At 33.0% G+C, this 18,174-nt stretch overlaps 1 protein-coding gene across 1 annotated transcript in view; it reads right to left on the reverse strand.

The window, feature by feature from the left end:
- Nucleotides 1-340: 340 nt before the first annotated feature.
- LOC108755782 (cysteine-rich motor neuron 1 protein) overlaps nt 341-18,174 on the reverse strand; it is a gene marked incomplete at its 3' end in the record, with an annotated part of 47,546 nt that continues 29,712 nt past the window's right edge. The window contains exons 4-5 of the mRNA XM_018499024.1: nt 8,850-9,068; nt 341-388 (exon numbers count right to left, since the gene is read on the reverse strand). Coding sequence (XP_018354526.1) covers nt 341-388; nt 8,850-9,068 — 267 coding nt within the window. The remainder of the gene's footprint in view (nt 389-8,849; nt 9,069-18,174) is intronic.

An 18,174-nucleotide genomic window follows, 5' to 3' on the forward strand; every position in this document is an offset into this window, starting at 1 on the left:
TTATATTCAAATTAACAATAATCTACATTCGCGGACGAGAAATTTTTTAAAGTTCTTCTTATCGATCAACAGGATGACATCACATATTTATCTACCATTGAAAATTTCGATCTAGTTAACGTTTGTTAACGGTAAATACATATATTAATGCTGAGAGTTGAAGTACTGCTGAAGCTACGATACAGTATCAAAGGAAGAGTCGCGCGTAGTTCACTGTTGGAACGCGGACTCGTATAATTTCCCTTTAATCCCTTAAACACGATAGCGGATGAATACTAAACATACTCAATTAAAGCCGCCCATTCGTGAAAACTTCTGGAATTGGTTGAAAGTAACTTACCCTCGATGGCGGTGCTACTCGGCGTGTCGCCAGAATTATAGAGGTCATCTGAAACAGAAGTTAGAAGTTTATCGGCTGCGGTGGTACTTCTCGGTAGACGGATATTGGGCATGAATTAATTAACGAGTACTTGCGAAACACTTCATTAGATTAAACTTAGATAGCATTCTCAGGCACGTCCATTATTTCGCGATCGGGGGTGCCCGAACGACTCGGTTCGATCGAGAACTGCTAACAAGTAAAGTAATTCAGTCTTCGATAATTACGTCTCCGTAATGACCAGCGCCGTAAATGCAATTTAGCTCTATTAAAATACCAAATCGCGTGTCATCCAGTCAAGTAATTGGCATTGATTAAAGAATGAATTCACAAAGAAGATTGCATTAGTCAGAATCAATTGATGATGGACAATGTAAAAAGTAACGGAACGAGAGACTGTAAAAAAGAAAGAAGTTAATATGCGAGAAAGAAATGTGTGAAAGTATAAGAATAGGATAAAGACACATTTCTCACTGAAAATTATACCTTTGTATTTCTACATATATCTATATTGAAATGCATTTGCATCATATTGAACGCAAATTACTGTATTCAGTAGTATTTCTTGAAACTCGATAAAAAATAATTTTAAAGATTTATATGGACATTTAAGAGCCTGACAATATTCTGCAAAAAATACCAGTTATTTCTTTTGTTCAATTAGATGCGTAGTAAATGATCGCTCTATAAATGCCTTGTCTTATTAAATATCACCGCTATTGCGGGCACCGACGCGTTATAGATTATGAATTTGCTTAGGGATGAGCAATTCAATATTTCGCGCTGCCGCAAACGTTTGTTATATAAATATCCGAATGGATTGCCGCCGGACGTTTAATATAGCGAGTAAATTTTACGCAACATCGACGCGAGTCCCGGGCAAATATCGGATTATTCGAAAGTGCAGGCAAATCCACGGAGTAATTTTCCTCGGACGACCGCTACGATATTTACTATTAATATTTACCTAGTCGGAACTGCCCTTCGCCTTCCATCCAATCAGCTTTTCACGTCATATACTCGTAGTAAACATAAAATCAACGTTAACAAATTTTTAAACAAATATAGTCTAGTATCTTTTTGCGTTGATTATTGATATAAAATGTAAAAAACAGTAATATAAAACAACAAAGCAATTATATTAAAAAATATTTAATATTTAACAAATTCATTTATGAACTTCGTATAAAGTGAACTATGTTTTCTCACACTGTTGGATATCAAAGGAACAATGGTAATCCAATTCCTTGAATTAAAAAAAATATAATTAATAACAAAAATCTTGCCCTGATGAAGTGAACTGCAAAGTCACGAAATGTTGGCATTCCAAGGAATGGATCTGGACACGGAGAAAACCCGCAAAACGCTTTATTATTATTTTTAACATCCATGTGTGTCAAAATGTAAATCAATTCATTTCGGTGGTTAGTTTCAAAATAAATAATATCCATGTTACAACATCTATATTATGCATTTAGAAAAAATCAATTTGAATTTAATACATTTTCTTGAGATAAATAATTTAATTCTATTATTTTGGTTAAATTAATGATATATTGGGTAGAAAACAGTAATTGCAGAGTTGATTAAAAATATTCCAAATTGGATATAATTTGACATATGAATTTAACAATGCATCTAAAATGTATTTATAGATTACTTAATTATAAAAATAATAAATTTAGATTATTAAGAATCGTTATTTTACAAAAGTAATAGTTATTTTCAAATTTATCTCATATGTTTTTATTTCCGTTTACTTCAATAGATTAGAGAAGAAGGATGACAGGAAGAAAAGAGAAAAGAGGAGACACATGAATGATAAAGAAGCATCCGCTTATATTGTTTTTCTTTAACTTGTTTACACGCATTGTTGCTAATTGTATTTACGTTGCTAATCTTATACACCTCCAAGCCGTTAATTTATAAATAGGTATAGCTTTCGACGAAATTAATGATTTCATTTCTGTTCCAAAGATAGCTTTATAATTTATCCGTAACCGTGCATACGAAGATCTCCGTCGGGGATTAAGTTGAATCTAAAGATCAATAAGCGTTCCTGTAACGACCCAATTATTAAGTTACTGGTTGTTGAAGAGTACAAAACTATAAAGCACCAGCACGACTACATTGGTATTCGTAATCCCACACTCCCACATCCTCGTCCCTCACAATTAGATCGTCGGACATCTGACATTTTTAGATTGGACTTGACTGCGTACAAAAGCGATTGGTAGTACGTCACTCGATCACATCTGACCTCGTGTTTATATCGGCGCGATTGCGTAGTCTAATGTCTAAACCAGGCTAGAATCAACGTTGGGGAATCGTTTTCTCACGATCGCGGTGCTCTGACCCAAAACCCGGCTGGATAAAGATAGACATCTCGTCGTTAAAAGATATCTAATAATAGATACTCCAATTTCAGACTACTTTTCATGCACTCTGACATATTTAATTAAAAATTCATGAATTTATGATAAGAAGAGAAATAATTTTCTGAGAAAATTATTTCTTTATAATTTAATTCATCTGCAGAGACCGCAAATATACAATTTCAGTCTCTTTTCCGGTTTAAAAACTATTTTACATATTTATCTCTTATCTTATAAATTTATGTATACTTAATTTATTTTCTTACAATATTTATAGCAGCTACATTTTAAAGTTCATATTGATTTTCTGTATCGTGATATCTCCAGTTGTCAATCCAAACTGCTGCGAGGATCATTTTGCTTACATAAAAAGAATTTACGAACAAAATTGACCGTGCCCGGCTCTCTCAAAGGACACTCGTGCACCCTTCGAAATTCTGTATGCAGCAAAGTGAAGATCCAAAGGTTTTCTTAAGACCTTGCCGAGCCAGCACTTCTGACAATATGACTTTACGTTGTTTCGCCATACTATAAGAGTAAAAAGTGATTGGATTCGGGACGTGAGAGGAGTATTTATGAACGAAGAAATTGCCAAGAGTATATAAAGGATCGAAGGACGTTCTGGAATGTTTCATAAATGCTTTCGTTCGATGTTACATTCTCTAACATTCTGCGACGAATAAAGATATTTTGAATCCAGAAACAAAAGTGTGAAATAGTAAAGCGCACCTTTATATTCCTGCTGCGTAAAAAAACTGATTGCGTTTTCTTTCAAGAAGTTTTGAAATAATCAGTCACATTATTCCAATAGAAATGAAAACATGAATCAGATAAGAAGAAAAAAGAAAAAAAAAACATAAACTCTTTTTATCGTTAAAAGAAAAATGTATTAATTTCCTACTCGGCACTACTTCCAATAGCATCATCAGTTTTATAAGCGAGATGCAAAGTTTATTTATAATTTTGAAAACGAAGTTCTAAAGTTTAAAAGTTTCTCGCGATTATTTGTTCTAATAAATTGTAAAGGAAACAATCCAGTTGTAATAGTTTGCCATTTAAAATATAAACACAACATCTGACGTGAGATACGCAAAAATTGATTGAAACTTTTTCAAGGAACAAATAATCTTTTTCGTTCTAACAATTAAAGATTTATTCAATAGATGCTTTGAATCAAACGTTCTGACACCAATTGCGGACTGAAAACCTATTCAAACGAATTTTTGCCACACGGCATTTAATTTAAGTTTGCTAAGTATTTATTAAAGTTTTATTAGTTCCTGTAATGTAATTCGCAATTCCCTTCATATTCCATAGATTAGCGTATCGAATAAGTTTACCACGAGTATTCGATAACTAGTTGTTAGGCTATAGATATATAAAATGAATCAGGCATAATGGCCCAACATAAACTGAAATTGAAGGTGTTGGGAAGTGGATGTCGGCGCTAAACTTCTAGTCGAGTAAATTCACGTCGCACGCGTTATTAAACGAATTAATTTCTGCTAACGACAGGTCGGCCGCGGCAACGAGCAATTTAAGCAATGTATATGTATATATGTCAAAAGCAACTCCATTATTAACCCATTATTTATTCGTAGAAAATAAAAAAATACTTGCAAATTCGACACATGTAAATCAAGTTGTTAATTATTTCGAGAATATATTATTATTGTGAAGTGTTTATTAATATAACAGCATTTAATTTCCTAGATTAAAAGTATAAAAGAGAAGGTAAAATTAATTTCCATATATATTAATATTTTTAGAAAGAGTTATAGAAAAAAACACACATTTGATATCGGTAAAAATGTATAGTTCTCGTGTGATTATCTTTATCTTTGAAAATTGAATCTAAAAAACCATAAATTTATTAAAAATCAGTACAATAGTTATTCTAGATAATATAATGCGATTTGGTTTTTTTTAAATGGAAATTTACGTGGAAAAATCTTCGCTATAAATGTATTTCGTAAATACCGATATAAACGTAATAGACATACAATACAATTCCATGTACACTGTGTACCTATTATTCTATCCCGTATTTCACGCAATTTCCTGTACATTGCATTTCGAGGTGTAATACACCCGTGACGAAATCAATGATTTTTTTATCGTGGTTGGTGAACAATATCGGGCATTGCACTCAATTAACTGGGAGACAATTACTTTCAATGAGGTTCAATGAAATTCACGGCACGTTCCAAACACCAGTTTATTTCACTGCGGGAGATGACACTACACTAAAATGTCTCTATTCAAATCAGTTAGCTGCTTCAAATGATGTCTACTCTGAAAATACTCTCTATTCATCATTAAACACAATAAAAATGTGCGCGAAAAATGACAATAGAAATATTTCGTACCATTATCAGTGATTTAATCCTCAATAATAAATCTACATGATAATTAAACACATTCTAGAATTCTCCGTTTCATTCTTCATTTCATTTTATTTTTTAATGTATTCGATAATTATCATACATAGATAATATTTCTGATATAATAAAATATAAAATATTTTGATTGAAGGAATAGAAAATATTCTATAAATAAATATTTATATTTGTATTATAATTGTGTAATCAATCATTATTTATATTAATTTAAATGTAATATTATATATCTGTTCATCTAAAAAAAACATTACGCGATTCACTTTTAATTTATAAAGTGTCATTCAGGTACATCGGAAATGCCTCGGTTCAACGAAACGGATTCGGTTGGCTGGTTCCTTTGTTCCTCTTTTGGACTTAGGGATTTTACTCGTGTACTTAACTCGCTGGCAAAAGAACAATCCGTCTGCCTTCTACCTTTATAGAACGTACGCGATTAAACTTTTCTCAACGAATCGAATTTAACTTTCTGCACCGTCCAGGGTAACTACTTTTGTTACTCGTTCACCAACAACCTCGTTACACGTTGAACACCGCACTATGTCGAGATAGAAGTTGCACTCGAAAGAAGAACGAGTTAACTATTGATTCTGAGCAACTCCGGATGAGAGCTCTAATCATAACTGTTATGGAGTCTACCACGCAGTTATTTCTTTCAACATACTTGAAAAAAGAGTTGTATCAGCAACTAGAAATTTGAGGGCAAATAACAATAAGCAAGTTATATAAACTAAGAAAATATTTAAGTAATATTAACCATTTACTACAAATAAATAATATTATTACATATTTGAAATTTATTTCATTTATTTACGGTCGCTCTTTCTTTTTACGACGTATCCTCAAATTTTTATACGAAGTCTATGTAACTGTTTATATAGTTGAGTCGCTGTTTCACTATCCATTAATAGTTGACAAATATTGTTGCCATGACTGTATTTTTTATAGTATTCGGTACTACTTTAATTTTTATTACTTTGTAAAACTAGTCGCAGACATTTAAATTTCAGAGTTGTCAATTTATCATTACCAACACTTTTTCTCTCAATGCATGAACAATTATTGGCGCTGACAGCAAAAGAAATCGAATGCACATGACAGTCAGCTTATAACATTGTATGTGCTATATATTAATATAATACATACATGTAAAGTATGAATCTTCAAAATGTATAAATTACCTTTCAATGAAAGTGAAATATAGAGAATATTATTTTATTTTCTATTATTAGACAAATGAGAAATATCAATTTTTTTGATGGTGGAATTATCGCTTTAAAAGATCATGAATATTTTTCTAAAAAGATGCTCGATATTAATGTAATTGAGCAAAAGGAGACATTATAATAGATAAAATTCAATTAGTTATTATATAGGAATGACTACAGTATATCGGAAATCGCGCTGGATAATAGAGAAATTTATAAAAAGTCGCTTCAAAGTTTTAACGGAATAACACAATTTTCTCTCTCATATGATAGTTGTTTTTGCGTGTTTTAATCAGGAACGACGGAACCGATGACAAACGAACGTAGCCTGTAGTTGTGTCTTTTTCTCATTACCGACATACCGTCTGTACTCTCTTCAGTTAGTTTTTCCGTTTTCTTAGTCGTTGTCCTCACCTCCGACACTATTTATGTTTTCTTTTTATTAACGCCGCGCCGTTTGCCCAACGTAGTTTCACGTATTTCATTCACCTTGCCACTGTTTCGCTTTTTTATCCACTAGCTGCGTTGACGAGAGAAGACAGCCAAAAAGGCACTCCCTTCTGGAGTAACGACCGATGATAAAAATACAACGATTAATATCAAGCGATAAAACTATACAGCGCGAATGATGACTGTCAATTTTTAACTTTTTCGCTCCCAACCGGTTCCCAGTCGCAAACAACTTTTTACTTTTTATTTGTAATATAAACGCAAACAAGTCCATCCGAAGAAGAGAAAGAAGTCTCATTCCGAAAATTCGAGCTCCATTTAAACACTTTTAAAAAACATTTTTAAGAAAATATCATGCAGAAATAATTCATTAAAAAAACAAAGAGAAAAACAAGGCTCTCTCGTGGCAAATAAAGGTTCTGAATTAAAAAGATTAACGGTAACGAAATAAACAACCGGTCGTAATTGCTTGCACATTTAATTAATCGTATCGGTGAAATTGCGATGCGTCTAATAGATTTCGCATATTTTTTTAAAGCGTTTAGTGCTTTTAAAAAATAATAGCGATTGAGTTTAAAACAAATGCACTATTGGCACCAGGCAAACGACTTTTGTTAACCAAATAAATGTTTATGGTTTTCACAACGACGCTCATGGCCTAAAAATTGTATTGATTATTGCAAGTACGCGGCAGTGTAAGATATTCATGTGGCACAATACGGACGATCTCTATCCCTGATCTTATTCGGAAAAACGACGACGACGACGTCATTTCTTTTTACGCGAGACTGATTCCGTTCTCTATCATGTCAGTGATTCCTATCGTAAATGTAGCACGCTAGATAAACAACGCAAAGCAAACAGAAACTTTGTGACATGGTTACTTTAAGAGAGCAAAAATGTAATAGTAAATAAACATTGACGTTTGCAATAACTCACAAATATACACTGAAGATATTTCCGCGATCGGTTCGTGAACTCATCAATATGATATGAATACTCATTGAGAAATTTATTCGGACGAGTGGAAATGCTTAAAAACATAGTAAACAGCCAAACATATCTGCAGATCGTTTTCGTTTCTCTCGATGCAGTAAATGAACGGATGTAACAATATTGTATTTTGGATTATATATATTTTTTATATCTTCAAAAATGAAATCCAATTAATAATTTTTTTATGATTTTCTATAAAAAAAAAATTTATACTTTATCTCTTATCTTTGTAATAATATTATAATTATAAATGTAAAATGTGTAAATAATTATAAATGTAAAATATTGTAATAACATGCCTCAGTGGTGGAATTGGAAAAGACACCCATTCTAGATAGTCAGGCGATTCTAAGTTCGAATTCTGGTCGAGGTAATATTTTTCGCACTAAGTTTATTTGCAATGTTTTGAGATACTAGTAACATTATTATCAAATCGACGATCAATTTGACTAATTGTGGTATTATTATTTCAGCTTTAGTCTATGAATACGTTTCAAGTCCGCGAATAAAATGATACGCAGTTTATTATAACTAAAAGATACATTTAGAAATTTACATATTAAAATATTATCAAACACCAAGATCTCGACTGTATTGACTCTTCCTCTTATTAATTTGATTTATTCAAATATTTGCTTTCCCCGATTCATTCAACTATTCCGTCCATCATCGATCATTGACCGCAACGTCTCCAAAGAGATGCAAGAAATCAGAACAAATTATTTACAAATTATTATATACACGTATTAAACAAGCGCGTGCAAACTTTCATCGATTACACAAGTTTCCCCTCCCTGGCTCTAATGAGCGCAGAGGGATAATTAAAATTGATAGTCCCGCGTTACTCTCCGTATTACGTCCGATTCCCCTAACGATAGACGAGTGTAACTCGCGCCATTTGACGAATCGAGCGTGAAATTAATTTCGCCATTAGTGCACTTTGACGCGCATTATCGTGCTGCCGCAGCGGAACACGCGGATCGCATCGCGCGGTACCGCGGTATATCGCAGTGCGCTCGCATATGGAATGAATGCGTCCTACCGTAAGCAATTTTCGCCTCCAAATTGAGCCGGCACTCGTGCCGCGTCATGTACATGTAGGGCTGCGGCTCACCCGGGCACCAGGGCACCGACGGACCGCAAACGCATTTGCCGGCGGCCGCCACGTTTCCGTCCGCGATTCCCTCACCGACCAGGTTGCAGCCGGAGCCCGACATCATCGGCCCGTGCGGACAATGCCTTCTCCATCTGCCCGGGATCTCTGGAAAAGCGCAATACGAAACATACATTGTTAGCATCTAGAAATTTTGCAGTTTCGTAAACACGTGTGTACTGTTGTGAAAAAAAAAATATAGAAATGCTTTTATTCTCCTCCTTCAAAAGAATAAAAAATTGGGCGGTATATAGCACGATTGGTAATATCATACTCTCTACGCACGTACGTATACAGGATTCTTGTTTCATTTATATCGTGATTAATTGATAGCAGCACAGTGATTGTGAATTCGAGATCATAGAAATCGATAGATGGAATATGCGCGATGGTTTTGTGTCGGCTAAGCTAGTTCTATTATTCAGCATGTAACAGAGATTGTACGATTTTATTATTCATTGACCGCAAGCATGTTTCTTCTTTTGTGGATTGTTCGATTGGCTCCACTGCGAAAACTAATACTCAAAATATTTGCATGAACGCCACGAGAATTGTGAATCCTCTCTGTGCAGGAGAAAAACATTTTCTATATCACGTACATACTTAGTTTGCATTTAAATCTGTCATAGTCGATAGAGACGTTTGTACTCGTAATAATCGGGGTTATTGCACAGGGGTATCATCATGGAGGAGAAAAATTCCGCATGACATGAGAGAGGCGGTGCGACGTAACGTTGTGCTGTACGAGGGGCTCGAGTATAATAGCGCCATAGAAAAATTCTAAATCACGCATCCGTGGCGAATTCACTGGCGGAGTAAATCGAGCATCGATAACTGCGCAATTACAAAACCGTCAACATCGCTAGGCACTGCTTACTGCATACATCGCTCGTCGTCGTCAGGTCTGACAAGGGGTGAGTACCACGATACCGTCGATACCCGAGGGAGTATAATGCGGTCGCCTAATGAGACGCGGTGTGTACCCGGACGACAAATTCCAATTCAATTGCGTTTACCGTACTAGCCATTGACCGAGAAACATGAAAAGAGAAGAAGGAGGGAGGGCAGAGAGAGAGAGAGAGAGAGAGAGAGAGAGAAAACGTTTAAAACGTCGTCGTCGCTATTTCGAGAAAAAAGAATAGCAATTAGCTTACGCCATTCACACGAAATAACTTCGTATAACGAGGCACAGAGAAAAAAGAAAACGGAACAGAAATAGAATCGGGACAGTCAACCAACTGGACAAATGGAGACCGAGATTGTTCAACACGAAGGGCAGTTAAAGCCTCCTTTGGTAACCTGCCGTGGCTATGCTGACCCTCCTCTCCCCTTTACTACCTACGATAGCACAACCTTCGTTCCAATCGATAAGTTTAATAATCCACAGACGGGTTACGCAGAGAAAATCGAATTTGCTGATCGGTTTGCCCATCAGCCCTTTGGGCCTCCTAAATGTGAATTCATTTCGAGCTAATGGTTAGAAATGCGTTTCCGTCTAATTGTCCATGAGCCGATCAGATATGCGCTATGATATCCAAATATAATCAAACTGCGATGGTTTACGATTGAGAAAATCGAGGATACTGTACAGAGGATTGTCCTAAAGATAGGCCGCAAAAGCAACCGAACTGCTTTTGCGTTTAAATTCACCATGGAATTACATTTCTTCAAGATAATTTCTCGGTAACGCCGATTCGCGCTCATAGCCATTAGCGAGTTCGCTTTAACGATCCGAATTTAAAGTTGTTAAGCTTTACAAATTTAAATATTTCAACTTATATCGCATAATTTGAGAATATTGTTTCGTTTTATTACGCTATATTGCACAAAGATACAAAAATTATGTTATTGCGCACAACTTATTGAATTAATTAAAAATTAATGTCAATTAATAAGTTAAATTAATTAAAATATTAATAATGTTAATAATACCAACAAAGAGCCAACACAAGCTATTAGTATGTGAGTGTATTAAAATATTAATATAAAAGAGTAATGTAAACATTTCGACTTTGTTTTTAGATCATCCTGTACGTATAGGTCATCCAGTATTAGGTCATCCGATGCATATTTAGATTTCAAATATAAATCTCAAACAATACTAAACATATTTTACAATCTGTATATAAAATAATTGATATAAATTTACTCAGTAATTGAGACCATTACATTATGGAGCTTCAGTCTTCAGTTTCCAGCCATTATACTTTAATAAAGCATCAATTATTTTATACACAGATTGTAAAATTCGTTTATCAGTTAGATTGTTTGCGTGATTTAGGTTAAAAATCTCATTTAAATATACACTGAGAATGATCTAAAAATGCAAGGTCGAAACGTTTGCCATTATTCTCATAAATCGACATGTTAATAAGCTCACACACTAATAATTTGTGTTGGCTTTTTATTGGCATTATTAATATTATTAATATTTGCATTATTAATTAATGTATTATTATAATACAACATCTCCTAATGAGAAGGTGCAATTTATTGACAAAACATGTAGAAACTGCCACTTTTAATGCAAATTTATCTCGAATTAATGGACCGTATACTCAATGACCAATTAGCCGTGACCATTTAGAATACACATTTCCGCTTTTACGTACATTACATTGTCGATCTTTCCGGACATGAAACTCGAGAAGTCAGATTGCACTTACAGTTGTGGACTGTGCAATCGGCTTACTCAGAGGCGCATTTGGTTCTCTTGTCCCACCGTCAGTAATCCGTTAAATCGTCAGTAGCGACTTCCCTAATATGTCGACGCTTGCTTATGCCTCTCTCGCCAAGCTTTCCTTAAAATATTCGTATTTTATATTTATAAAAAGAATTGCGTAAAATAATATAAACTATTTTCGCATTGGCATACGTGTTTAAAATCTTAACAAAATTAATCGATACTGATGTTAATTTGCACTGTGTCCTTGTGTGTTCAATAAATAAATTAAAAATTATAAACGTGAAAGAGGAATCCTTCTTAAAATTTTCAATTTAACTCTTAAAGATTTTCTAATCATTAATCTTATTAATACATTATTTTGCATAAATAAAATAAAAATATAATATATATGATAACATTAATTATTTTATCAACACAAAAGCGAAATATGTTATCAGAATATATATTTAGACTTTTCCCATAACAATCCCTAAAATAACTTAAGCAAAATAATCATAACATTGATGTGTTGAAATTTTAAATAAATTAATATTTATTTATTAAATGAATGTAACTTAATTAAATATAATTTAATTAAATGTAATTTAGGAGAGATAAAGATACTATTATAAATAAACACATACTTCATTCAATTTATCCTAATTTCCAGTAATGGTAACATATAATTACTTTAACTGATATTAAGTCAAAACGTAATCTCATTGCTAAAATATCACTACAACGACATATATATATAACGATAATGAAATGTTTTACACGCTCGTTACTGTAGCACATGAGTTCATACGGTCATATTGTGAATATATGCTCGTACGGAGCATAACGACGTTTCATATAGCACGCGACGAAATGCAGATTTCCGGTAATCAAAGTAAACGAAGTTGTGAAAAATAACGGTGCTCCGCCCAGCCCTAGGTAAGTAACTCGGCAAGGAGAAACGAGAAACAACTTAATCAACCGACGCGAGTGCATTAAGAGTAGCGGTAAAGAACCAAGCGCAGTTAAAGAAATGCGAAACTAAAGTGAAATTCTAGAAGTGTACTGCTAGATTTTTGCAAATCTCATCTGCATGCGCAACACGGAAGAACAGCACATCAAGATGAACCCTTTGGCGCGATGACAATTTATTTTTCTGCATGAGTACATATATTCAATTTACACATATGGTTTAATCACTTATCACGAATAATGGAACTGTAATTTTACGCCACAGTAATTTTTATAGAGGTAAAAAATATCGCGTTAAGTTTTTAAATCAGTCAATCTACATGTATTTGCGTTTATTTGCATTATATTAGATCTAAATTATGTTTAAATCCAACGCGAAAATAACCAAATAGGCTTTCTTTGATTTTATAAGTTTCTCACACGTGCACGTATAATAATGCGTGCCGTTACGGCAATTTTCTTTTAATGATCATATATTGGATCTCTCTCTCTCTCTCTCTCTCTCTCTCTGTCCCTTCCCCCTCCCCTCTCTTACTCTCACGGTATATTCACTGATAAAAATATCTTTTTATCATTTTGCTTTCTTCTTAGATATAAGTACGTTCCATGTCACCGAAGCCTTCAAGTAGAAATAAAAGATTCACGAGCCAAATGGGAATGCACCTAAAATATGAGAATTCGGTTTCGATATTTTCTCGTGTTGCAATGTAGAACATAAAATGAGTGGGTCGTTCGAGCATCTTGGCAAAAAGAAAAACATAGCACGGATCTCAAGATTTCTTGATTTCGTGATATCATCGTATTTCGGTATTTGTGGCTACTTCCTTATCTATCTCATTAAATTGAATTTCGAGTATCTTCGAACATCACGATACCAGTTCCGTAACTTCGGAAGTAATCTAATAAACTCTTTAATAACGAAAGCATTTTAAAGAAGAACATTCCACGAACCTTCCTTGTTTGAACCTTAATTATTATTAAAAAAGTAATAGCTCCTCAATAGTTTTATCATTCTCTTTATGGGAGGGAAATTGTTATTTTAATTAAAAAACAGAAAAGCAACGTAAACATAAATTTATTCCAAGCTTATACAGTCACTCCTAGAATATGTTACGTTTTTCATAATATGTTTCTCTGCAAAAATAAAGAAAGTAAATATCCCAATAATGCTGTGCTCGTGTATTTCAGTTTAAAAAACGAAATCTGTTTTTCCAAGCTTGCGAGTAAACCTGTTAAAAGAAAAAAAAGAGAGAGACAAGTTTGTGCGGATGGTAGTTGTTTCTGCAGTATGCGTAATGTATGATACTCGAGAAAATTATGGTACGTTTAATGAATACAACGCGACCTCGTTGTGACGCAGTAACATCAATGAAAACGGCGCATCTCGTACGTGTACAGCTTTGACTGTGCGCGCTCTCGAGTACCCGCGAAATACTCGCGAATACTCATGAGTATAAGCGCGCGTGCGGTTTCATTTTCTCTCAAACGCAAATGATAGTCGTCATTGCGCCGCACTTTGCGTCGAGTGATCAATATTTACAGAATTACTTGCGCGATAGAATAGACAGATATAATACTACATAAGCGTACTTTTGACGTATCAATTTGTTTTTCAAAAACGAGCGAAAACATCTCGACAATGGAAATACAACTTTTGTTGAGTGAATCAATCTGCTGGACTCCGCTGAGTTAAGTACTAATATGATATTAAAAATGCTGCTGAATACCTACGTGTGGAAAGGATCTATACGTTTATATGTATACGTATGTTTATATCGCAATCATAATATGATATAAGGATTATACCGCTCAAGCAGAATAAGTCAAAATGATATTAAAATGAATCGGAAATGATTAAAAAATGACTTTTAGTGATTATTTTGAAGTCATTTTGACATTATTTTGATATCATAATGACTTGTTGTTCTGCTTGGCCGTATACATATACATATTAGCGTCATTTTTTGTACGATTGAAACAACATTTTGATAATTTGATCATAGCGATTAAAGTATCATTAACGTATTTTGTGTACAATATTAATTGTAAAAGGAATTTTAAAGGACTAGGGTAACTGTCCCTATTAATGTGCCTTTTAGCCAACTTGCTTCTTACCGAATTAATTATTAAATATTGTTGCTTCAATTTTATCTGCTTGCAATCAATCTCGGTTGTTGTCAACTACTTCTTTTTCTTATAATATTTCTTTCATCTAAAAAATGTTAATACTTTATAATGTTTTTGATAAAAATAAAAAAACATGTTTTTGTCCCTATTAGTACGTCCTCCAAGCGGCGATAGCCCTAATATGCTTAATATGCCCCCAATTTATATGCCTATCCACATTTGACTCATTTTAACATATAGTTACTAAAATAGATAATAAATTTAAGCTCTAATTGTTTAAGTTAATATTACATAAATCATTATTTCAATTATTTATTTTAATACACACTCATAACAAAACGTTCTCAGCTCATATAAACTCATATCTTTTGACAAATATTTAAAATACTTTTTAATACTTAAAAAATAAAATATTATCTTCGTATGCATTAATAATTTAATTTAACAAGAAAAAATATTTTTTCTTATTTATTCGTGCTAGTTTTCTTTATGACTTATCGAAATACAAAAGCACACTAATAAGGACGGGCACAGTAATTGAGACAGTTACTCTACGCATCCATGAATATTTCTAATTTGTAAAATAAATTTCATGTCGTATAATCGATTGTGCGATCCGATCTGCATAATTCTATAAAACAGTGTACTGTTGTTACAGTCAGAAAAACGAATTACATTCACAAAAGCAAACAAATACCAGAATTTTATATTTCAGCGCGCTCATATTTGCATTCGTGATTGTCTTCTTCCACATAATTCCGCAGATGTCCCTGCCAATAGAATTTTCGTGCGAACTTTCAGTACACAGAGCGATTATACTTTTTCCTCTGTACATACTACTATGCACTTTGTGAGTGCATTTTATAGATTCTAGTTTCGTCGCAACATAATATGGCACGTTCATAATATTGAGTATAATATTTCTTTTCTATGCGACATTTTTTTCAATTTTTTACACAAACATTATAAAAACATAGGGGATTCTAAGTGGAAGATCAAACTCTGACGTAGATGGTTGTTTCACCGACTTACACACATATGATTTACAACACATATTACATATTTACGAAACACGGAGTATGTTGTAAGTCTACACACTACTACTACTACATCAATATCGTACGTACACATACGCGCATAATTTTTTTTCACGCACTCCATTTTCTTACACTTAAACTCGTAGGGTCATTTCTAAACGCACAGTATTTCTAAATGCATAGTTCTTTTATGTAATAATCCCTAATCTGGATAAAACTTATTTTATATATACAAAGTATAAAACTTTTATATAAAGAATATATTGTTACGAGTCAACGTCAGAAATCGACAAAAAACTATTATTTTCCTTTTTTCTGTTTTTCATATTTTGTGCATGCTAGACTGCATTATTGTACGTATTTTAATTCTAAAGAAGAAAATCTGTTAAAATAATATAAAAAATTAATATAAAAATTACTGCGTTCAATCGATAGGATGACTTTAGGATTCCCTTAAAAGCAACTGAATAACTCACGATGTTTTAATAAAGATTAAAAATGAACAAAATATCAAAGCAAAAAAAAAATTATTCTATTTCTTACTCTCTCAGTAGATTTCGAGATATGAATTGTTAATTGATCTAAAACTGACAAGTCTTAAAAATAGTAGTCAGCATTATCGATTATTTTTATGGAATTCTTTAAAGAGTCTGTTTTAGTGGTTATAAAAATAAAGACAGTACCGTGACAGTACTCTTTATAAAAGTACCTCTTTATAAAAAATTTTTTAATGTTGAACTTGCTATCTAAGAATGTAAAGCATTCCAACAAATCCGTTCGGATATCAACCTTCTGTTTGATTTTCACCGATGCGGGCATCGAGATCCTCTCGTGGAAACTGCTGCGTTGCGTCCTAATTAACTGGTTGGAATTGAGGTTCACCCATTGGTGTGGTTATGCGAGATTCGACCATCGTGAAATCGTCATTAAACAGTAACTATCCGTGTTAATCCCTGTCATTATAGCCATCCATCAATTTTCCGAGATTATCGGATTTCAGCGATTTCTATCGGATTTCACGGGACTTACATTATCGCATAGTCAAGCAATACGTAATATATAGCAAAAAGTGCTGCAAGATACTCAGTTCACATTCAGTTACAATTAGCAATCCGTAATAAATCACTCGTATGGAGTACACATATCAACTTGTTACAAGTGTTCCAATCAATAATTATTACAATAATTACTGTTAAATTAAAAACAATGATATTTAATATGCTAGTACAAAACAATAAATTATGTGATGAGCGTTTGTAATCGGAACTAATGTAGCATGAGATATATCTGATATAATTATTTTGCAAATTGGGTCATATGCAATTTGTTACATGCTCGGAAAGTGGTACTACCACTTTATTTCTTGAATTACACACTTCCCATACATTTTTAATGGATCCCCGAATAATGAAGTCCCAGTATTTTTCAAACTGTCACATATTATTTTATATTTCTCTCTTTTTTTATATAAAGTTGCGTTATTAATATTATTATAGCACAATACCAATTCTGACACAGTACATCTGATACAACCAATTTTTTCACGACTTACTTTACTGGAGAACTTGTTATTTATTTTTAATTCACGCTCCATATTTCGTCTTCTAGCGTATTTTATCTTCTTTAATGACATACAGTACATTGTTGCGTCAAATTGTATATACCTTGGAGAACGTTTCTGATAACGAGAGAGAAAGAGAGAGAGAGAGAGAGAGAGAGAGAGAGAGACAAAAATATTCTTTACGTACTTAATCTTATCACAACCTCTTGCAGTATAAAAATAAAACAATATTAAAATACATATTAAAATTAAAATCAATAATTTCTATTTTCCTTTTTCGAGTTAAATAAGATTGACTTATTATGATGATCTTAAATCAAGAGTAACACAGATAAAAAGTTATATATTCTTACGTTTTTAGAATAAAATCTTTACCTGATGTTACAATGCCATATAGTACACGAAGAGAATTTTTTTTTTAATTTACCCTGAAAATACGGTAGTTATGGTACAATACAATATTTTAAAGATTTTCACCATGTACTTCAGTAAAATTAATCAAACTTATTTTATATTTTATTATAGTTTCATTAATGAATGAGAGAATTAATTTATATATAAAATTGTTCGAAATACAATGTTGTCCCAGGACTATCATATTTTCAGAGTAAATTCTAAGAAAAAATTCTCTATATATAGAGCAAAACTGATGTGCTGGATTTTATTCTAGATTTAAGAATTTTTCGTTGAAAAATAAAATATGTTACTCTTTTACACACACACTCACGCACACACACACACACACACACACACGCACGCACGCACGCACGCACAACAATAAATATATGATATCCCTTCCCTTCGGTCCTATTTTAAGAAAAATCGAAGAGTAATAACATCGGATCTGGAAATCAT

The sequence above is a fragment of the Trachymyrmex septentrionalis genome, unplaced genomic scaffold (genome assembly GCF_001594115.1).
Source record: "Trachymyrmex septentrionalis isolate Tsep2-gDNA-1 unplaced genomic scaffold, Tsep1.0 scaffold9, whole genome shotgun sequence".
Classification (NCBI taxonomy): domain Eukaryota; kingdom Metazoa; phylum Arthropoda; class Insecta; order Hymenoptera; family Formicidae; genus Trachymyrmex; species Trachymyrmex septentrionalis.